Source organism: Exophiala viscosa (genome assembly GCF_022695815.1).
Source record: "Exophiala viscosa unplaced genomic scaffold EDD37scaffold_4, whole genome shotgun sequence".
Taxonomy (NCBI): domain Eukaryota; kingdom Fungi; phylum Ascomycota; class Eurotiomycetes; order Chaetothyriales; family Herpotrichiellaceae; genus Exophiala; species Exophiala viscosa.
The window spans coordinates 920304-942450 of record NW_026944356.1 but is presented as its reverse complement, the minus strand read 5'-3'; the positions used below and the strand labels follow the sequence as shown (position 1 = coordinate 942450).

Below are 22147 nucleotides of genomic sequence, written 5' to 3'. Positions count from 1 at the left end.
CCAGCTGAAGGCAAATGGAACGAGTCGTGACAGTCAGATCAAGCAAAAGTATGTAGCAATAAGGCTTAGTTGGCGCGAGAAATAGGAACGATAGAGAAGAGCTGCGAGGGGCTCTGAGAGCAGGTAGTTTATAAGAGGAAAAGATTGACCACAGCTTGGGTACATCACCCTCGTGGAGCAAAGGCAGTGGCTGACTTTAGTTGATTTTCGACAAAGGGTCACAAAGGATTGCGCTACCTAGTGTGAGGCAGTGACTACTGAGACAATGCCAGGCGCAGCAAGTAGCACTTCATTGTGACCTTTACGATTTTGACTTTGTGTATGCGAAGCGAAAAATTCATGACCGGACCTTGACCACGATGGTAAGTGGTACTGCTGCATAGCTACCAGGAGCTCAGTGATTCTCCCATAGGCGACGTAAGATAGATGTGGAACATTGGTCGTCCATGTTATCAGACACTGTGTTGGTCAAGGCGACCAGTACTTGTCAGTCCGATTCAGTTGCCGAATCGTTTGACAGTTGAAGGTGCCGAACCTGTCTATGGACCCCTCACACGTTGGCCGCGTGTACCGTATCCGTACCTGTCCTTGGTGATGCTTATGGCCTCGTCTGCTGCGTGCAGAATTCCTTTGACAATGTCGGCTTTATTGATGATAAGCTCACTCAATCGGACGGTTGTATGACGCATCGTCGTATCATCCGACTCGGGTCGAAGTAGCCGCATGAGAAGGTCAGCATCATCTCCAACAGTAACTGCGAATTGGTCGATAAGTTTGCCGTTTCTCAATGTCAATTCTATGTCGGATTCATGCGATGGTCGATTGTGACCATCCCTGAATTTCGTGTGAGGTCGCACCACGCGTTCACAACGTAGCTCGTGGTATGGAACGATGTACCGTACAGTGGACGGAAATGTGGGACTGAGCTGTCGATTCAAGAATGGTTGGCCAGGGACGCACGGTACAAGTACGAAAATCGGTTTCCTTTGTGTTGAAAGTGAAAGACGCCGTAGCATCTTCGTCGTGCTTATCCCGAACGAGGAAGTGGGCATCAAAGTCCCGGAAAGGTAGACCGGCAGAAACTCTATGAGAATAAGTGGTGCTTGAATAGGTAGTGATGCAAAGTTGGGAGCAGGCACGGGTGTTATCAGATGCTCCGGTGAGAGGCTCGCTCCAGTGCACATGACTCGATAATCCGGTCCTCTACCCAACTGGTCAGTGTAATGCATCGCAACAAAGACGACGCCATAGCCTCCTACCTGATCTGGCACTCCTTCGCAATCCGTGCCACTTCGTATGCTCGAAGTGTTTTCAGATCAAAAGTACAAGACTCGTATCGAACGTGGGCCAGAGACTGGGTGGCAGGATGATCAGGCTTTAGTCCGCCGGCCACACATCTCTCAAGAGGCAAATAAGGTCGCTGCCTCCGCGTCTTGAGACTACGACCCCCGGTGGTGAACCGCACGAGAATCTTCTCTAGTTGCGCCGCGAACTTCCTGCCTTCTGCTGGATTGCAGTTGATGGTGCATAACTCCCAGAACTCGGTATCATCAGGCTTCCAGGCACACTGACTGAGTTCCCTATCGTCCTCGAGTCCGTTGAAAAAAGAATCTGGAAGCTCGTCTCGGTGGACAAATATCCATCGCTGGTCACCAGTTCCCCGAGCCGGTGTCTGCTTGAACAGATATGCGTCGACGAGCCTCATCGTTGAAAAGAATCTACGGCTCAGTTGTTGCCATCCAGTGTTAGTGGTGGCGGCAGAATCAGGATCATGTCGATAGTAACAGTAGAGAATGCCGTCCTCGGACAATAACGCCATCCTGATCTTTAGCTCGATAGTCATGCGCTCGCCTGTTTCTTTGTCCCAAATCCCGAAATCTCCCAGCAATGGTTTTGTCCGAAGATGAAAAGCTTGGAAGCGAGAGCTTCCGTGACGTTCAGACGCTTCCACAATATCGTCTATCCACCAGGAATCCCGATTAAAATTCTGAGGCGCTGGATGCAGAGTCTCTATCGGTTGCAATTCGTCTGGACGGGTGCCTGGAAACTCGATCCCATTATGAGGATTTCGCCTGTGTACGCAAATGTTAGCCTCAGCAACCTAGCCTTCGAGGAACACCAACTGAAGACTGCAACACCTTTGCAGCGGCGGAGACATGATCGGCCAAACATTGAGGAGCGACAGTGTGTCAAGACTCACAGATTAGTCCGAGCTCCGCGAATGAACTCTGCCTGCTCATCCCACGCCATCAGTAAGGACGAGATCGGCATCGCGAAAGGGCTCCATTGAGGCGGAGTCACCTCCAGCAGGGGCGGCAGCGAACCAGGTAACACTGGCCACGTCTTGCTGACCATTTGGTGTTTCTTGAACGTAGGTCCTGGACCCATGTATCTTGTTGGAATTACGTGCACTTCAGACGGTCGATGCGGGGAGAGAAGCAAGATTGCGAGACAGCCCTTGGACTGAGCCTGAGTCAACTTGCACGTCGTGGTCAACAAGGGGAGGACCAGCCTAGGAGTCTTGTCATGTGTATGTCGTCGTGAGTACTTTCTGTCATGGTAGAATCTCGCACATTTTGTATCCAAGCCGGCAATGACCTTGCCTCCTGACTCTGCGGCCGCTGTCAGCTCTCGGAGGACCGTTATTTTGTTCGCCTGCGGTAAAGGACCTTCTGTTCCTAAGAGACCTAGGTCAAGTATTGCGCCCTCCATACCAAGGACCGTGCAGGGCGATTGCTCCGCCAACCGATTGACGACAGTTTCGGCTGCGATGCTAGTCTGGTACGTGAGCCAGTGCGAAAAGCCCAATGCGAGCTGCATCGTCAGAGTCGGCACGTCCATTGGAACTGCTGAGACGTAGACTCAACGGGAGAAGAGCAGATTGAAGGATAGTATGTTGGTTTATCCTTCTTGACGACATCTTGTGCGAGATAGGTAGCCTTATGGTCCACCTAGGTACATATCCTGAACAAGCTGCAACACTTCGAATTGCAACCTCTTCCCTGCCATGATCGCATTCGATGCACTGTACGCCCCACGCCGGTGGCCAGCTGGCATTCGGGCTCAATTGTAGCAGTCTCGTATTCGCACCTACCCGTGCATCCCCGAGCAGAGTCACCCGACCCAAAATAGCCAGCCAAATTGGTGTTGCCCCAGAACTCCACCTCACCGCTGGACGAGCGATGGAACGATCACCGAACCCCAGGCCTGTAATCTTACCCCATCCACCACTAGAATAGACTAGATCTAGTTGGTAGTCCTTGTCAACTACGGCGTGGCGCAGCCTCGGTAGGGGTGGTACGCCATGCGACTGTCTTTTCAACCGGTCTAAGCGCACAGCGTGGACTATCTAGAAACCATACATCAGTGCATCACTAGTCTTGTCGCCGTGGGTGTTACAGCCAGAGTCATGCCACGTCATGCCACGTCCGTATAACGATGGCCTGCATATCTTGCTGTCTCCTTACGTGTCACCGACGGACACCTGCCTCTTGATTACCACTGGCCGCGAGTACGGATGTCTCCGACCTCACTTTCCGGGCTTGACAGCTACTTCTCGCATAGGTAACGGACAATGACCCTTGTACAGTATGCTCAAGGGCTGTGCTACCGTGAATGTCCCGCGCTTTGAAAAAGGCATTAGGAGGTATAACCGCCGCTCTTCTAACGTCTTATTTACGGCAGTATCAACGACTCCATTGCTTGAATGATATGGAGGCGGACCGTCAAGTTCCGGCCGATATCTCCTGGATTATCGGCCTCAACGAAGAATGTTGCTTCCGCGGTCGAGGGAAGGTAGCGTATCACCGATGATATCCAGAAAGTAGACACCTAGCGTTAACATACCCAGGTCTACGTCTTGGGGCCCGATTGTGACCAACCCTCCTCTGACGAGAGAATGTTCTGCAAGACGGCATTCGAGGCGTTCAAAAAAGTCCCACGCTTCTTCTATCTCCCGGCAGCTATGAGCAATGAGGAACGGGACCATTGGACTTCCCTCGGGAATGACCACAAACTCAAGTTGGCATATCGACGTCCACGGCAGACAGGCCTACCGAATTATATACCCGTCCTACCGTTCGACCTCTCAATCGGCCACAAAGAACCCCAAATCGAGTCCTCTAAAGCGGCACCGGTCACGATTTGCGTGCGCAGCTGTCTCATAAAGGCGCTTGTCGGCCTCACTTCTGAACTCGAAGCTGCCTGTAACCTTGACACAGGCCTGGTACTCACCAACTTAGCTGGCTGGTCACGATTCGAACCCTGGAGTCGCCAAGGACTCCACGCAGTGGTCCATGAGCTGGATAAACTGTACACGGAGCACCCCGAGCATCTCGAGTTCTATTCGAGCCTGGTGGACGGCTTGGTCACGGCAGCAAACACTGCGGCTGGAGTCGGCCAGGCATATGGTTTCGTGCCGGGGGAAGCTCGGGAGGTTAAGAAAGAGAGGGCTCAAGCTTCGCGACAGTGGAGGCAAGAGAGAGGGGAGCAAAGGAAGAAGGAAAATCAGCACAAGTCTTCAGGCTGACCGTGTAGGCCTCTCAAAATCGGTATCTAGAAAATCGATTCCCACACTAATAAGCGTCCTGGCATGACCCGTAGTATCTTCTTCCAACTTACCATGATTCAATGGACACGAGCCCTGACCAGGAAGTCCGATATGGCCGCTAGGAAACATCCCCAGCCTTCCAAGGTTGTTCAGAGATATTACGGACAGAGCTTGAAGCTCAAACTGTGTACGGGTTTGTATTCCTTTATTGGTGCTCACAGCATAAAGAGAAGTCGAGGGCCAGCAGACTGAATATCAAGAATACACCGAGTCAAGTGGCGCTGCTTGTCAGGGAGCCACGCCCCTCTGGTCTCATCTTCGATGTTCAATAGTGGCTCATCCTTCAGCAGGGTCGTCCAGTTGGCTGTCTGGTACCTCCTCGGCTTCGACATCTTCATCGTCGGAGCCCCTATCAAGCTGGGCGAGGTCCGCATCACCCATGGCTTGCGTCACGATATCAATGAATTGGGTGACTTTGACCTTGGCGTCCTGCGCCCGTTCGTCCGCTCGTCGCTTACCCGCCGCTCCAGGTGCGCTGTTCTGGTGCTCCCAGGCAAAGGTCAGATAGTCGAACGCAGCCGTGACCCGGGTCCAATAAGTCTCCTGTTCCCAGAGATCGTATTCACTTGGGGTGGGCAGAATCTGGGGCGGAGTCTTGTCTCGCTTCAGTATGCGGAGTATTTCGCGGAATATCGTGCCGTCCTCCTCGAGGCTATGTGACAACGTCAGCTCTGTGTGCCCACGTTGGAATTCGGGCATGATGACTTACTCCTTCATCGGGTATTGAAACTCTTCGATCAAGCACTGCACGACTGGCCAGACATGCGGGAGCTTGACAATGGCTAAGAAAGTCCTGCATGTGGCTTTCTCCTGCTGGTCGTGGTCACTTCCTTTCCGTACAGTCCTAGTATAGGAAATATATTCCTTGCAAAGTTGAACGAATCTGCTCATGGCGATAGGAGTGTCGACCGAGCTCGGACGGTCAAAGGTCTCGATCCGTTCATGGATCGAGTTAGGTTCCGGATTCATCGTCGAAAGGGATCATAACAGCACCCGCCAATGATGCCCGATGTGAACAGTGACAGAATTGAACCCAATGCGACGTTGTAGCGATACAACTGCAGAGTCGTCGCATAGGAAGTAACGATACCTTTCAGCCACCGAATGGCCAGTCTACGCCCAATGTCGATCATCCAGGATATGTACACATCGGATGAAACGAGCCTGGGGAGTCATTGGACATGGCTGGCTGGAGAAAAATCCCAATGTTGACATCAGCGTCGTACGAATGTCATGACACACCAATGTACTTCAGCGGACTGAACAGTGTCATTGAGAAGGTGGGCACTTGCACCTCGCCCCGGTCCGGCCCCGGAATGAACATTGAGATGACATTATTGGGTCAAATTCACCCGCCCAAGGTTCGAGGTGTGACATTCATGGTCAGCCCAGATCCATGCAAAGGATCGGTAATCAAACATTGGAGCAGAGGTCGAGACCGCCGTGGAGTATGACGCCAAGTGTTGTGCCAGACATGATGGCAACGTAGAGACAGAAGGATGTTGTGTGGATCAATTTCATTAGGTACAATAATACACCGCTAGTAGACGTAGTAGCACGTTGCTGCAGATTCTGCGCCGCATGACGCTATTTTGCGAGTCGTTCTGAGATACGGAGGCGTGCACCATTTGTAGTGTCCAGCAGAAATTTGAAAAGACTGGTCTTTCAAAACACGCAGGCTTTTCTGCCGTGGCCCCTATTAGGAGTGCCTATATCTTGTTGCCTATACTTCCTTACCGAAGCGGGTATAATAGTTATCTTAGGCTTATAATATAGCTACTAGCCCCTGAAAATACTTGGCTTTACTCCGATAACGCCTATACTTAGTTACCTATACTATCTGAGCGCGTTACCGTTTTTAGGCATCTCTAGGTTCATAGGGCCGGGAAGCTAGGGAGTTGCTGTGTCAGGTCATAAAACCCGGTCTTTCTAAGTTTTTGCTGGACACTACAAATGGTGCACGCCTCCGTACGCTGTGCAGTTCGTGTAACTCACTGACCTTTCGCGAAGCGGCGTAAACTGCCACCCACGCGAAGTATAATGAAGGAACAACGTGCTTGGGATATCACCGCTCCATCACCACACGAGCAGTAAGATTTGAAGACTGTTGAAGACATTGAAAGTCTCTCATTTACGAGTACAGCCAACGTGAGCCGTCAATCTAACGAATTCTTCAAATGATCCAGTGCCGAAATACTCACGCCAATTCTGCAACGCAACGCCTGTGACACATCTCACTGTTACACTGCCTCGATGTAGAGTGACATCCTGCGTCTTGTTTGTGCGCATGAGGTCCCCCTTCGATGTTGCGTGCCTGCACTTTCGGGCGAGCACGTCTTCAACTGCAAGTGCGCTTAGCTTTGCAGCTGACGTGTTTGAATTCATGATGTACTTTCTGTTGCGGGTCAAGCTGCCCGGCGTTATAGGTTTGGCCCGGAACACAGCGGCCTTCATCGATCAAGATGTTGGTCCATGCTCCCCCTCGGACCTGTGAGACCCTATGCAAGTCATCTTTTCACTGCCCGCTCAGCCCCTGCCTCCTCTTCATCCTCCAGTTCGTTTTGAATCGCGTCAGCTGCGATGCGTTGCATACTCATCTCCGCATGGAGAAACGCAAAAGGGTTCTCGCGCCAAATGTCACGCAACGCCGACTCGCTTAGGATAAGCCCACGTTCCTGTGCCGAGCTATGGTCAAACGTTTGATGACGAACGAGGGAGCTATCCGTGTCATTCAGCCACTGATGGTAGGCAGGAATCGAGGGTCGTTCGGTAGAAGTACTCTGAGTGTAGAGCTGCGGCAGGCAAGACTCGAAGGCTGAATAGCAGACGATGAATCGATCCAAATCAACAGGAGAAGCTTCGAAACCCCACGCGAGCAAGGCGCTCAAATATGCGCAGACACCGACGAAGACATTCTGCGAGAGCGAGATGTGATACTTTTCCTGAAATTCGCTGAAAATACGCCGCGTTGAACTGAGGGGCTCGGTGACGGTCGGTCCTGCTATCGTGGGGAGGGGGGCGGTGGATTGTGGGTTCGCCATAACAAGGTTCTGTAGACACTGAGACGTGTAATGTTGTCTCTTGCCGCATCTATTTACGCTAGGTAACTGTACCGAGGATTAGTGTCTGTCATAATCTGGTGGCTGGTGAGACTTGAACTTTATGGAGACTGCAGGTCACTTCGTGTTGGCGATGCTGACTTACACAGCAAGTGGCAGTCTGGTACGGAGTAGATACCTGTTGACACCTAGTTCTTCACAACGAAACATCCACAGTATACTCGTAGGTGATGCCAATACTTGTGTTACCAAAATGCTATTTTTGGCGATCTTGGCATTTTGCTCGTCATCTCGCGGCCTTCAAGTTTCCTCCAACCTCAAGCCGAGAACATTACTCTTCAAGCAGAAGACGCCTATGCCCCAGTGCACCTGACAAACTGGATTCGCGCTGCGGTCCACGTCGGCGGGTGTGAATGTTGCAACAAGTGAGCATACCAAAGGCCCAGCGACCGGCAGACATCCTGATCTGACTGAGCAAGAACGTGCATAGACCTTCAGCCTGTGAGGCACCAGCTGTCCAGAGCTTTCGAAGTACATTTGAGACTGGGTCGACTGTACGCGCCCCTGTATCAGTGCGCTTTTTCCAGACTCCATGGGACGATATGCTCTCCAAGGTGCCGAGTATCCAGAAGAAACTCGCTGCTCAAACGAAATATCCCTGAGTGACGCAGTCGCCCACACTTATCAACAAGCCTCGGTTCTGTGTTTATAATAGAAGACGTCTACATGCAGGCCAGAAAAAGGACAAGGACTAGACCGTTGGTGAAACCCTTATGCGAGCCTTAAGCGCTGAACATCCGGCCACCCAGAACACACTCCCTTCGACATGACTGCGATGACCCTCTCTCACAGAGCTACGATGCACATATGACCTCGGTAATGCATTGGCAACTGGGAAGATGCGACCAAGCACACATCACGGCCACGGACCGCATTTCCCACGCATACGCCGGGCTTTGTCTCGAAAGTCGGAGGACCATGGCTACAAGTACATATCTGCGCACGGTGCACGACTGAGCGTTTCCCACGTGTCATGGTCCCTCTGACCGTCATTGGTTGCTCTTGGGCCTGGAGTAGAGCATTTCGCCACTTCCAAACCTGCTGATGGACACCACTGTGCCGCTCGAAACTCGACAACCTCCAGGCATTGCTTCCTCACAAAACCTGTTCAGTTCGCTATCACCGAAGTCAGCAGGTTCTCCTGGCGTTGGAGAGACCGTCGGTGCCGGATACAAAAGTATGAATACCTACAGCTATAGCGTGCCTCATTGCTAGGCGAACGAATCCTGTACGGACTCACTCCTTGGACTGCTGCCGGTGAAAGCAGTGTGGGCCACAGCACCTATGCGCGTGTGGCGCCGTGGCGTCTCGGCATAGCCCTATGAAGTCTCTCACATATCTCGGTAAGCTTCTTCTGCGCTTCGATAAGGTCAAACACTATCTGTGTATCGTTTTGGCGCGCCCTCTGTCTCTGCCGATACTCGTGAGCGAGTTGCTGGACGCGGAGAAGATCAGCTTGGTGCTCGGGCGGGAGCTATCATCAGTGAGCTTTTTCATGCAGAATCAGGGTTACATGCCACACCTACCGGTATACATTTTCTGGCTCTCCGGCGGCAGTCATGACATCCTTGTTTGACATTGCGGGTGTGGCCTCGTCTCGTCCGATTGTCTCGAGGTTCACAGTCACAGGTGAGATCCCTTGTTGACGGTCAGTTGAGCCATAGGATGACGTGGGCAGAGCATACGGAAAGTTCAGATAAAGCACTGCGCAGCGCGTGCAACAGGGGTCTGCATGGCCATCCATCTGTGGAGTCGTTTCCTCGACCCTGCTTCGTTGGTCTTCTCGTTGGTCTTCCATGATGTAAAGGTCTCGGTGGAGGTCGACGGTCAGAATTGCGAGAAACGAGGTTGGAATTTGCGCCGTTAGTCCGCAAACGATGTTCTGCTGGCTTTGGGAATCGTGGCCGCCGGTTGGTCGTTCTTGTCGCGATCTGAAGCCGCCGATGTGGAAGACCGAACAACCTACTGTTCAGAATGGAGCCATCTCTGCCTTATCTGTCTGCCGGCAGTATCCAGCAGAAGCAGAACATGAAAGCCTGACTGAATCACGCCTCGCTCGGTCACTTTCATGGCGTTCGTCGGTTTCATTGTGCTCGAGCAGGGTGATATGTGTGCGCCAGATCTGGCGGAAACATTCGTGGATAGGTATGTCCTGCTTTTCGCATTGTTCATTGTCGGTTTTACCATTCATGAAGAAGACCTCGTCCCCGATTAGGCAGTCACCATGTCTCACGAGCCTTGAAAGACGGAAGAGTATGATGGGACCTTGCAATAAAGAATATCAGTAATTAACCATGTCCTACTCGCCGGCTAATCACTTCTATCCGAATCTCAGGCAGCTTTCAAGCTCCAACACCACTCGATTGTGTTCGGCAAGACGACAAAGGGCTTTATGAGAGTACCTGTCTCGCCATGCCTGCGCGAGCAGATTCAGGTCTGACGTCTGGCAATGAACGTCGAAACCTGCCAAGACCCACGTCGATTGTGACTAGGGCGGGTGTCTCGGCCCCAAGAACGGAATACTCTCTGTCACCAGAGCCGAACGCTTGATCTCTGCGTCACGTAAAGTGTGGTATAGCGGATGTCTGGCATCGTTCTGCATGCCAGGTACAAGCCAGAATGATGCCAGACACAAGCAAGGTGCAGTTTTCTTCTAGAAGTGACCCAGTGAAACCTACGCCCCAGCCACTGTCCTGGCCAGGAAGTCTGAGATACAGCGAAGCCGTGGTGAGACATCGCGCAGCCTAATCTCTTCGATACAGCCTGGCCGCCATGACCCCTTTTTCTCTTGAACAGCCGGATTACTCTCTTCTTCATCCTTCCTTACCCGCTCTCCTCACGCAAGTCTTTCCGATCTGTGGCTAGAACGTCTAACCCACAGCCTTTCGCACTCAACACTAGCAGGGGCTGTCTATCTTCGCTGCCGAACCTCAGCTAGCAGTACTGTACTGCGACATGCATGCTGCGCAGTATGGCCTATCTTAACACCACCGGTCTAGCAGTCGGGATGATGCTTCTCGGGATCGAAAACACTGGCATGCACATCACATCCGATGGCCGCCTGGTTGACTATCGCCTTCGACCCGGCATCCAAGCTAACCCACAATCTGCAAATGGAAAGAAAACAGCCTTTACGGACAAAGAAGTCGAATTGCTTCGCCTGTGGATGGCGACTTCCTCTGATGATACTCATCTGAAGATCTCCCCTTTTGAGACTCTGGAAAATGTGGTTCGTAATGGTCCCTCACATGTCGCCAGGCTCCAGTAACTAATCCTCATTGTTCCCGCTAATAGCTTCCCACACATACCTTTCTAGCGTGGAAATCGAAATGGAAAGAAGGAGGCGTCCAAAAGCTTGCCCCTGTCACTCTACGGACTGATGCCCCCTACAAGAATCTCAAATCCAGCGAAGAGCTGGTGGCCTCCGCGGAAGCTCCTCTGGTCACCACGATATCGCCAGACACTCTGACGACGCCATCGACCAACGAGTCCATCTGCATTGCCACGAAAGCAACAACAACCTTGACACCATCCGAAATTTCCACGTCTAGCAGCTCGAGCGATGGTACCAACCCGTGTGTAGCCACTGAACCTCGACAGCCTACTGTTGATGGTGGTCACGGCGAAAGTAAACGGCAATCGGCATCGCAGCCTGGCCTGCGCCAAGATGAAGCTCCCTCCTACTATGAGCTGCGGGCAGATAGACTCAGCAACATACTTCGAGAACTCGATATTGAAGATGAAGCGGCCTTTGAAAGATGGTTGGCACAGCCGTTCGTCCGTTCGGCCTACAATGAAGTTTTCACGTCAATGATTGTCCCAGAAATCGCCAATACCGAAGCAATACGTGCACTGGACCAGCGGCCATGCTATAACGAAACCGCCTCGACCCTCAATTCGAGAGTGGCTAAAGCGATGGACGCGCTAGGCAACGGGTCGTCAAAATTTCTGTCCCAAAACCCCGACAAGAGTGGGTGGATGAAAGATGACCATAGCGTCAGGTTCATCGTTAGTATGGTCTCGGGAGGACGCGCCCCAGGCTCCTGCTGGAATCGGTTCGACAATCCCAAGGACCAAGAACACCTGTGTCAAAAGGCGTTGTTGCTTTTGCGGTGGCTACAGTGGGTGTATCGTCCTGCAGGAGGAAGCAGTCTTGATTCGATCCGAAGACAGGTCCTCAAGGACGATTGGCGGGCCAAGCTTGCCAAACTTCCACTCTGCAACTCAAAGGTGACGGCAAATCCACCTTCACCACCGTCACCGGGAGGGCTACCTCCAGTTCCGATGGAGCAACCTACGATCACACCAACCGCGAATGATTCAACGTTGGAGACCTCTACCATTACCCTACTACAGGAGATATCAGACAGGTCAGTACGCCAGGCAAGCCCCACGGCCGCTATGGAACCACGTCCGATGAGCCTACCATCAGCTTCCGCACCACAAACTTCCGCGCAGACGCCCACGGGGCTTTCAGCGTCGCAAGATGAAGAAATGACTCTGACTCCATTCCGGACAAGGTTACATTTGGGTCCTCAGTCTTCGACACCATTCAGCACATTGTCTGCCTTGGCCGCTGCAAGTCTATCTGCTGTAGCGACGGTGCTACCTCAGCAGGCACGAGCATTGCTGACAGACTGTCCTGGGCTATCCTCCCCGCGGTTGTTGCCAGTGTCTGCGCTTCTTGATCGAGGTCAATCTACAACGTTCAGTGTCGCCGCAACACCATCAGGACGACTTCCAACCGTCCCGATAGACCTCCAGGAGCACGGCCACAGTGACACAGGTAGCCACGATGAGGATACAATGGCAGAGCTAGGGTACGACAAGGATCAACCGCCCAGCAGCACGCGTAAACGTCTTAGAGCGGGCAGTCCACATCAAGGCGAGGCTTCCAAGCGAGCAAGAACTGATGGAGAGGATCAACAAGCAGAGGCAGTGCCAAAGCGGGTGTACAGCCTGACGGGTCCTACCCCCAAACCCGCTGGCGGCGTCAAGAAGGTGCTAGATGTCCCTGACTATCCAGTGACTTTGTCCGATAAACAACCGCAGATGAAGGGCGCTGCGTGGCTGAGTGCCGCAGCCTACAAGGCGTGGCAGAACGAGGTCACAAATCGCCTTGCCGGCTGGGGCGTCGGCCCGACGCACATGGAGTCTTGCGTTCTGGTGCCGGAGGCATGGAAGAGAAGATGCCCATCCGATCTCCTGGAAGGTGCGCGCTACTTGAGCCTCGACGAGAATCTTGCCGAAACGGGTCGAATGGTAAGCCAGTCCTGTCCTTTCCTTTATCATATCAACCTAACTCTCACGAAGACTCGTACCTACGGAGACGCGACTGTACTATGGGCTCGAGCAGCTGCATGGTTTTCGGTATGGCCGCGACGCGGAGTCGATCTTGATGTCTTCGTAGGCGGCGGCACTGATAACGACTATGGCAAAATGCACGGCTCGCACCGTTGCCATCAAGGCCTATGCATTGTACCCGGTCATATATGCTGGGAACGAGATTTTTTGAATCTCTACCGGAATTCGTGCAAAGCATTCGCGAGACAGCTTCGGCGATATGGCATGGAGATTCCTGTACATTGTCGCGTCCACGATCCTCCTTGTCTGCTACAGGTGGGCCTACTCTCACAAACACTTGGATCTCGTACTAATATGCTTACAAGCACGCCGCATTGACAGCGACCGAGGCAGTGCATATTCAATTCTTCGTCCTTCGAGAAGCCAAAAGTCTGCCCGAGTCACCACCACCTACTATATCGCCACCGGATCGCTTCGAAACGTTTGAGTACCGCCTTCCCCTGAGTTTCAAAGCTGAATCTCGCCCGAGCCTCTCAAACTATCGATCACGATTAGTCAGACCTCCAGACCAGCCTTTCGCCCCGCGAGACAAGGTCTTTATGTGCCCATTCTGCGACAAATACCAGCAAGGATGGGGTATGATTGACCGTTATTGGGCCCACCTCCGCGATCCGGAGAAGCACGGCGCCGAGGTACCCAATCCGGCTCGACTACAGGCGGTCATTGATTCCGGCACCTTGTATCTCGAATGGCAGGCAAGACGGGCTTACGACTATACCTACAACAATAAGCGGATCGCCGAGATGGTTCAACAAACCCAGTTAGACAATTTTGACTGGGAGACCTTCCAGAACTGGACGCTCCACACCCGCAAACCAAAAACAACGCTGCTCGACCCTGCGGCGCCGAGCGAAGAATGACACCGCCTTTTTCAAATTTGAGAATACGCATAGACGCTTTTCCATATTGTTTGGTGTCCAAGTTCGAGAATCAAGATCAGCTGGCGGCGCTTCGGCAATATTTCTCCAGTCCTTGCGAAACAATGGTCTCCTTTCCTTTTGTTTTCACCCCTATCTCTGAATCATCTTCTTGGAACCTCAAAATACGTTTCTTGCCCTCTGGAAAGTAAACTTAACAATCAAAAATCCCTGTTCCGCATGATGACTGTATATATGTTCATCCATCAGCCATGCTGTGATATACGACAAGCAAGTCAATGATCCAGAATTTCTAAGTCTCCTTTCAATGTCTTATTACTGATGTGGAACTCTGCCCAATGGTTCAGGTATCGCAACTAGCCACCACTAACTCTACGTACTCTGCTTTGATCCTTGTGTGTTCGTTGTGTGATTTTGACAGCATGGTCATTAGGGTGGTTGTCGTGGCGTTCCATAAATGTTGTACATACACTTAGCACTACTCTAAATACTTGAGACCATGCATGAGGCCCGACAGCAGCCTGTACCATAGGTGTGCCTCTTGATAGCTAAAGTTTGATCAAATAACTTGAGCCTAATGTGACTTCTCCTTCTTCTGCCCGGATATTGCTCTGGGCCGAGGCTGATGACAAGGTCTGTAGGCCTTGGTCATTTCGACGAGGAAACTAACACTCCGAAGCCGAAGATCGCAATGTAGGAGGGTGATAGAAACTCTACCAGATTTCACTGTGTCTCGTAAGTCATTCTGGAGAACGAGGACATTGATTGTGTGAAGAGACAAGTTGGAAACTCGTCAAAAGCAGTCGAGGAGTGATCGAGGGTATCGCCCATTCGTAGGGTCGGCAAGTGTCGAAGGTCAATACTCTATCTACATTTGACGACAACTAATCGAACAGGCAAGGTACTGCGTGTGCTACTGCTCTTTACAGGCCACTTCTCTATCTGACAAGCGTCCTGGCATATGTGTGAGCACGCGTCTCAAGCACCATCAGATTCGCTACCCTCAGTGTCAAGGTCAAGCATCCGCTGACGATCCCGCGCCCGTAGTACCTCAGGTCGCATCCTTGGATGCTCTCCATCATGATTCTGCCAGTATCTGAGGCAACCAAGGCACCACATCTCGCCCTGTTCATCCGGGTCTCGAGAATTGTGGAACTGGGAAAGGGAAGCGTTGCCACAGACGAAACATTTCATGTCGTCCCTGCCCGCAGGGTCTCTTCCCGTTCGTCCGTAGGAAACAGAGCAGTTTAAGCACCAGAACTTTGTCTGATCAAGCTTGGAGAGACTGAATCGTTGACTGCCGTCATCGACGCGACGGCAGTGGCCGGCACAGACGACACCACGACCAGTTCTCGCCAAGATCGCGGCGGGCGAGTAATACGGATCGACTTGCTGTCTCAACCAGAATTTGTAACAATTTTCGCACCATCGGATACCCTGTTGACCACTCACGCGGGAATGGCACCATCTGCGGCTGTTGAGCGTCCCACACGTGTGGCACCGCCGACGTGGATCAGACCGCCACTCCTCTACTGTTGCAGGGTCTCCTGCATGGCAGTCTCGAGCTGTGGCTTGCCCCAGATTCGATGACCACACGTCGCAGGTAGAAGCCGTCGCAGATTTCACCTGCTCATTTGCTGTTTGCTGTCGGTATAACCGGCGGCAGGTAGGGCACCACGTATTACCTTCTTCGCCATCGGCCAAAGCGACCGTGAAAGACCTGGCGTCGACGTTCTCAGCGAAACAGTACCAGCACGTTCTGTGTTGTGAATGACTGGAATGCCGGCCACTTTTGTTTTCTTCATAACCACATTTACGACAAACTTTTTCATGCCGGTGATTTTCGATCCGTGAGTAATGGGAGGGTTGAGATAAATCAATGACATAGCCGCAGCCAGAACAGTAACGCTCCTCATTGCTGATCGCCAGTGGTGGGAGTTGATCTTTCGCGGACTCGGTCGTGCGTTGCTTCGCCTTCTTTTCAGTCTTGTGATCTCGGTTACATTGATTGCCTATTCCTGCAAGACGACAATTGTTGCAGGGCAAGACACCGTCGCATGAATGTTCTCGACTGCGAAAGCATGTAGCGCACGGATCGGTCGTGATACTACGGTTGTTGTGGTCGAAGAGGCGGGGTTTGTGAGCGGCGTCGAGCATCTGTGCTGTAGACTCCGGGTCTTGTGGGCGACATTGCATCATTCTCCGCTGGCATTCGAAGCACGGTGACTTGCCGTAACACTTTTTGTTATCCCTGAAACAAGAGTAGCATTTGGAGTCGTCTCGGTGTTTTGGAAGCCACGGCGATGTGCGGTACGGATTCGCATCGTCGTCGTTGTCGTCGTCGTCATCATCATCCAAGGACGCCATGGGCTCGTCTGAGTCCGTGTTCAAGCCGTCCACGGCCGGGTCTCGCTGGCGAACACCTGTCCAGTGACCACGAGAGTCGGGATCAAAGAAGACGACCACCAACGAGGAAAGATCATGACCAAGGCCATTCAAGACTCTACCTTGCGCAATCCAGCCCAGGCGTAGTGGCGTGGCACAGTCGAGTGATTTGCCGTATAGCTGAAGGATGAGATCTAGCTCATAGAGCGAAAAAGGAGTTGACGGTAATATCGCTGCTTTCCGATGGCTGGCTTGTTGAGTAGGCACGTAAGGATCGATGGTAGATTGACTCGTTGTACCGAAATCTCCTGACGAAGGGGTCTCCACGTTCAGCGCCGTTCCTTTGGTCACAGTGAAGCCGGACGTCTTGCCGGCACTGGGGATTGTGTTCTGCCTGTTGGTTGGCTTATGGTTGTTGTCACCCACGTAGGAGCCGGACACCTCACCGTCTTCCAATGTTTTCGTGTCATCGGTGGTGGGGCCTTGGATCTGGTCACTGTCAAGTCTATGGATGTTGTCCACCGTGGATTGTGCAAGCTCCTCTGTGGCATGACCGAGTTGAATTTGCTGCGCGATAGAGCTGAGTTCAGAGATAAAGGGCACTCGCACATGTTGCTGCTTGGTCAACTGCGAACGAATGGAGCGTTGCAAAGCAAACAAGCCAGCCCGCCGGTCATCTGCTGGATTTTCTTGAAGGATATGGCCGTGCGGAAAGAGTCGACGGTAAAGGTCTCGACCATCGTGATCAACAGGGAGGGGTGGTGCTGGCGCATCAGTCATGATGGTATCAATCGCGCTGTCAGTAGGCGTAGACAGGCATGTCCGAGGTTGGCCTTGCTTGGCAGATGGACATGAAGGATAGCCTAGGAGATCAATACGCAGTCAGTCGCTGGGAGGCATACTCGCGATCAGGGTACCTCTTACCGGGAACTTGAGGACGCTCATGGATCTCACTAGTGTCGTAAGTCGAGTGATGACGAATGGTACCGAGTGACTCCTCAGCGTTGCTCGAAATGCCGGCTTGAGAATAGTCAGTACTAGGAGTCTTCTGCCGAGATGAGTGCCCTACATTCTGCAAGATGTTGACTGTCGTTATGATTATCTGTAGTGCTGGAAGCTTTCGAGAACCCTCTTAAGATGGGCCCGGCAGCGAGGTCAGCAGGCGTGTAGCACTTAGGGCAAGCCCTGAGTCGTTCTGGATGAACGGTGAGGGGCAGGACCCAAGCGGCGTTGCATTTTTCGCATCGCTCGTATCGATATGGCATTACTGGGTCAGGCATCGCTACTAAGGTTGGGTGAGCGGATTGAGAAAAAGTGAAGAAGTGAAAGTCGTACCTGAAGATATAAGAGCCATCCGTTAACGGGATGCCCAAGTCGAATACGGGCAGGCTGTGAGGTGTTTGCTTCCAAACCCAGCGGGCTGCCCCATTGGCAACGATTCGTGTGCCTGCATGGTTTGACATTAAATAACAAATTGGATGTGGGCAATCAAGCTTCCTGACGCAGACACAGCCAAAAGCCCTGGTACACCATCCATCTGGCCCCCCTTCGATGCCGTGGATTGGGCATAGCAACTCCTTTGTAACGTAGCAGTATCTTGTTATCTCCGGAGTCTCAGATTGAGTATAGCGATCAAGACTCATGAGTAGCGGATCAAAGCAGAAAAGTTCGCGAGGGCACTCTCACTGCATGGAAATCCCTTCTCCCCGAAAAAGACTAGCGCCAAAATATACGAAATGGAAGTCCAATGTTCAACGTCACCGCTTTTACGTCCAGCTTTCTGAGGTTAGGTATCTACATCCCCAGTAGTCCGCACGGCGCTCCATAAGCCCTAATGAGTTCAATGGTCGGTGTGTAGACACGATTGCTAGGGCGCCGGATCTATGGGTAGTCATCAGACCAAGTAGGCTCTTCCGACGCGTTTGACCGCGAGGCTGAATCACCGATCCCGGTCAATATCACTACTTGATCCAGAGGAATCGGGAAGTTCTACAACCCTCCCGAGAGAGCCCATCTCCTTGGTCCACCATATCCGATACTGTCGAGATGCTTCTTCACGAACACACACTTCTTTCTCGTCCTCGTTTTATCCTGCAGTGTGTATTAATCATGTTTTGCTCGTCACTGCTGGTCAGATCTGCGCAGGACTGGCCGAGCTTAACGGCTGGACACTTCTGATTTCCTGGTCAGCACGGGCATACATTTCGCTAGGGACCGAGCTGTCTGACCGCCACCATCTCCGTTCTTGCAGGTGGTTACTGCCTTCGCCTCTCTTTGTCTCAACACCACGCCACGATGCTGGCCAAGCAATCGCTGAAACCAAGGAGACCTACTTAATGGGGGTCTACATGTCCCCCTCTTGATTCCTTCTCTTCTTCACTCAGCAAACCTCATCTTTGATCAGCAGCGGACAGTATTGATTTATCAACACCATATCTACCTTGACAGCTCACCACTCGGAAATCAGCATCTTTTTTTTGGCTTTCTGGTCGTCCCCGTATCTCTGTGTCACCCTTCCCGTCATCATGTTCAAGACGATCTTCTATGCCTTACTGGTGCTCTCCCTGTCCGTTTACTTCTTGAACCAGAATTTGCCCAGTGTCATGCAACTCGTCGACAAGGTCGAAGACATGCTGCCCCCGGAGGCGAAGGACGGCATCTCCCGTGCAACAGATATCTTCAGCACCCTATTTGACAAGCTCATAAACTCACTTCCTCTGGACGTCCAGTGCCGGTTATTCCAGGCTGAACACGCTCTCGACATACTCTTCTACAAGCTCTTCCGCCTTGATCTGCACGGCCACTGTCTCCGCTTGGCACGGTATCATACCTTTGATCGGAAAACTGCCAGCTTTTACCTTGGCTACGCGACTCATAAGCTGCAACAACTGTCTGCTTGGGTTAGAGGTCTCCCATGGAATGAATGGAAGACCATCTCTCTTATTGTGGCCACCCAGATTTTCAAGACGATGAGCGTCGGCACGCAGAACGCTGTCTTGTACATCCGCAATTGTTCTTGGCAGGTGTGGTTCAACAGCCTACTCGGCTTCGGAAAAGCTTGGGTCAGAGTTGTTTGGGTCAGAATTGTACTTGCACTGCTGGTCAAAGCCATTGCCGCCTGTGGACGCTTCGTTCGCCATGTCTGGCGTGATTTCATTCTCAACCAGGCCCCTCCAGTCGTCCAGCACTGACGCTTGCTCGATTAGGTGTCTTGCCAGGTCGGCCATGCCCGTTGCTGCACTCCATCGACGCCATCAGGGATGCGGAAACCACCGCAAAACACCTGTCGAAGACCCGGTTCAATTTGTGGAGCATTATTGGTATGAAGCAGAGGATGGTAGTCCTGCTTGGAAGATTTGAAGAGGCATGCCAGTCAGGCAGGGATTGGGAGAGAACGTTTTGATTCTGAGATGTATGGACTTGTGTTTCCAAATTACTAGACGTAGAATTTTGGTGTGATCTGGGAGGCGAGTAGGCCTGTGGTGATCAAGGATGACTTGAGGCACACAGGGTCCAACATCAGAGACATAGAGTAGTGGTGGAATGATACGCATGCGCTGTTTGCCCCGTCGCCCTGTGAGCCCTTGCCTCAATGATGCACACGATCTACCGCTATACCTTCTTTTGGTCTCTTCCAATTTGTGGTCCGCTGGACCTCCCGAGGCTGCTCTACCGCAACGGGCAAGAACCTGCAATCTATTCTCTTCCTCCTGGTCGATCACAAGATCCGCCTCCGTCCAGGGCTCGCGTCCAATTTCTCTACCCCTCTCTTCGTTACAAACTCACAGCTGGGTTCGCAAGAAAGTGGATCATCTCGACGTCGTTCTTTGTTTGCTGGAGGCACTAGCGCTTGGCGCCATAGATTGCAGGGTAGGCGATATTACAACAGCGCGGCCAGAGGGGGGTGGACAAAGACACCGGCGTAGGGAAAACGTAGATAAATTGGCTGCTGGTAGCGCGCCATTCCTTCTTTCCTTCCATCCACTCTCTCTCATTTTCATGCTTCAAGACCTGCATCAGTTTTAGCCTCACATTAGCTCCTCAACATACCGTCCTCATCATGAACTCACAACAGTACAACGCAAGTGACAATCTCCCCTCCTCCCCAGGCAGCTTTATCTCGGCAACCACACCATCTCGCAGTGGCACGCCCATGGGACCTTCCACATGTAAGTTTGTAACGCGGAGCACCAACCTACAATGGGACTTGCTGACCTAAGTCCCTCAGTGAAGAAGCCCCCAACATCAAGTGTGGCGGGTGGAAAGGGGAAGCGTGCTCGCACGAGCGATACCGAGATGGAAGCAACCCCAAAGAAACGCAGCAGAAGGGGCCCCACCAAAGAAGTGCTCGAGTACGGTCCAGGTCCCAGCACTTTCTCAGTCCAGGATGCGATTCAACACACCTTCCGCCGTGCGGAACAGATCAAGAACGGGGAGTTTGAAGATCTGGAGACGACCATGATGAGAGACAGCCGAAAGGCATCACACACGCAGATCAAGGTGACGTCAGCCAATGCAATGATGCCGGATCAAACAATTCCGCAAATCATTGATCACTTCCGAGCGGTCGCCAGAACCGTCGACGACCTCAGAACGTTGATGAACACTCCAAGAGGTCGAGATGAAGTGTTGCATGCGGCTGCCACGGTTCAACTTCTCAACAACTTTGCCGCTGGAATCCAAAAGGAGATCGACGATCTCACTGTCGTCACGAAGGATATGCAATACCCAGAGGTGATGGCAGTTCGCGAGCAGATCAAGACAAAGGAAACACAATTGGCACATGTGTATGCACAAGAAGTTCATGGTATCTCCGCGTTCATGGCAAGAGGTGACATAGTGTATGGCAATGCTGTGCTTATTGAGGCACTTGGTCGCATAGCCATCACAGATTCCGAAGGGGTCGGCGCCGAGGTGGCCCAGGCATTCATGGGCTGAGCAGGAGTGCAGGGTCGTTGAACATGGCAGTTGAAAGTATGATGGTTGTTGGCGTGCTTTTTCTTCTTCTTGGTCTCGGCAAGTTTTTCGTCATGCTTGCGCTTCAGATTCTGCTTCTCGGTGTCGGGCTTTGGTATGCAGGTGACAACCTGTCGTTTGCATGTCGTTCATAGGTGAAACTTCAATTCTTCTGTGGTAGAGTGTGAAGTCTTCTTTGGCCACGTGTTTTGCTTTGTTGTCCCTCAGGCTTACGAGCATCCGTACTCCGTACTCCCTAGAATCTCCAAATTGACGTTGCCAAGGCCACCACCCTCGTAGAGTATCACGTGTGTCAAAGGTTCCCGAATTTGCTGACTTCTTACCTAGCTTGCTAGTAGGTAGTCGGTACCGTTCCTAGATAGGTGTGTGGACGTGTGCGCACGCAATCGCCATCTCAGATGCCAAGATCTCACGGAACCGAAGCATACTGTATTGACATCTCGACTGATCTTACGCATAAACAATACCACAAGTCCAACCCTGCATCACACAAACCACGTACGCTACCATCACAAAGCCACGGCTGCGCTTCCTGGATTTGCTTCACTGTCTGAGTACGCACTGCTTGCCTGGCACGCGACTGTTCCGCCTACATTCCAGCCTCCTTGTCGAAGGGGGCATTACTGATTGACAATGTCGGGCCATCGCCGTGGATAAGAGCATAGGAGCTCAGTCAACGTCTGCTCGTCACTTAGGCTCAGCATCATTGCCCATGATTGGCAGTTGACACTGATACGAGACTACTCCAGATCTAGCAAAATTCGAAATGGCGGCCAAGTACCATGGAGACCTTTCAGCTACGGAGACCATATTCA

At 52.2% G+C, this 22147-nt stretch overlaps 8 protein-coding genes across 8 annotated transcripts; 5 read left to right on the top strand and 3 right to left on the bottom strand.

Moving 5' to 3' along the window:
- Positions 1-54: 54 nt before the first annotated feature.
- Positions 55-3221, bottom strand: EDD37DRAFT_628506 (uncharacterized protein). The gene is made up of 3 exons (XM_062816436.1): positions 2201-3221; positions 1260-2072; positions 55-1203 (listed from the first exon to the last, which is right to left on the bottom strand). The coding sequence occupies exons 1-3, from the start codon at positions 2839-2841 to the stop codon at positions 540-542; spliced, it is 2118 nt and encodes a 705-aa protein (XP_062670846.1). The 5' UTR covers positions 2842-3221; the 3' UTR covers positions 55-539.
- Positions 3222-3234: 13 nt separating this feature from the next.
- EDD37DRAFT_371804 (uncharacterized protein) lies at positions 3235-4707 on the top strand. Its single transcript, XM_062811963.1, has 2 exons — positions 3235-3795; positions 3851-4707. Exons 1-2 carry the CDS (start codon positions 3616-3618, stop codon positions 4526-4528), a joined length of 858 nt encoding a protein of 285 aa, XP_062670845.1. The 5' UTR covers positions 3235-3615; the 3' UTR covers positions 4529-4707.
- A 32-nt stretch (positions 4708-4739) lies between these two features.
- On the bottom strand, positions 4740-5684 carry EDD37DRAFT_371788 (uncharacterized protein). Its single transcript, XM_062811962.1, has 2 exons — positions 5319-5684; positions 4740-5261 (listed from the first exon to the last, which is right to left on the bottom strand). The coding sequence occupies exons 1-2, from the start codon at positions 5576-5578 to the stop codon at positions 4886-4888; spliced, it is 636 nt and encodes a 211-aa protein (XP_062670844.1). The 5' UTR covers positions 5579-5684; the 3' UTR covers positions 4740-4885.
- Positions 5685-10483: 4799 nt separating this feature from the next.
- Positions 10484-12683, top strand: EDD37DRAFT_371605 (uncharacterized protein). Its single transcript, XM_062811960.1, has 3 exons — positions 10484-10957; positions 11023-12098; positions 12161-12683. The coding sequence occupies exons 1-3, from the start codon at positions 10688-10690 to the stop codon at positions 12216-12218; spliced, it is 1404 nt and encodes a 467-aa protein (XP_062670843.1). The 5' UTR covers positions 10484-10687; the 3' UTR covers positions 12219-12683.
- Positions 12684-14724: 2041 nt separating this feature from the next.
- EDD37DRAFT_371677 (uncharacterized protein) lies at positions 14725-17488 on the bottom strand. Its single transcript, XM_062811961.1, has 3 exons — positions 17425-17488; positions 17280-17375; positions 14725-17228 (listed from the first exon to the last, which is right to left on the bottom strand). The coding sequence occupies exons 2-3, from the start codon at positions 17298-17300 to the stop codon at positions 14949-14951; spliced, it is 2301 nt and encodes a 766-aa protein (XP_062670842.1). The 5' UTR covers positions 17301-17375; positions 17425-17488; the 3' UTR covers positions 14725-14948.
- A 1077-nt stretch (positions 17489-18565) lies between these two features.
- On the top strand, positions 18566-19746 carry EDD37DRAFT_371449 (uncharacterized protein). Its single transcript, XM_062811959.1, has one exon. It carries the CDS (start codon positions 18881-18883, stop codon positions 19544-19546), a length of 666 nt encoding a protein of 221 aa, XP_062670841.1. The 5' UTR covers positions 18566-18880; the 3' UTR covers positions 19547-19746.
- EDD37DRAFT_371440 (uncharacterized protein) lies at positions 19723-20488 on the top strand. The gene has a single exon (XM_062811958.1). It carries the CDS (start codon positions 19899-19901, stop codon positions 20379-20381), a length of 483 nt encoding a protein of 160 aa, XP_062670840.1. The 5' UTR covers positions 19723-19898; the 3' UTR covers positions 20382-20488.
- On the top strand, positions 20416-21293 carry EDD37DRAFT_608422 (uncharacterized protein; the record flags this gene model as incomplete). The annotated part of the gene is made up of 2 exons (XM_062815053.1): positions 20416-20524; positions 20584-21293. The coding sequence occupies 2 exons, from the start codon at positions 20416-20418 to the stop codon at positions 21291-21293; spliced, it is 819 nt and encodes a 272-aa protein (XP_062670839.1).
- Between the last annotated feature and the right edge of the window lie 854 nt (positions 21294-22147).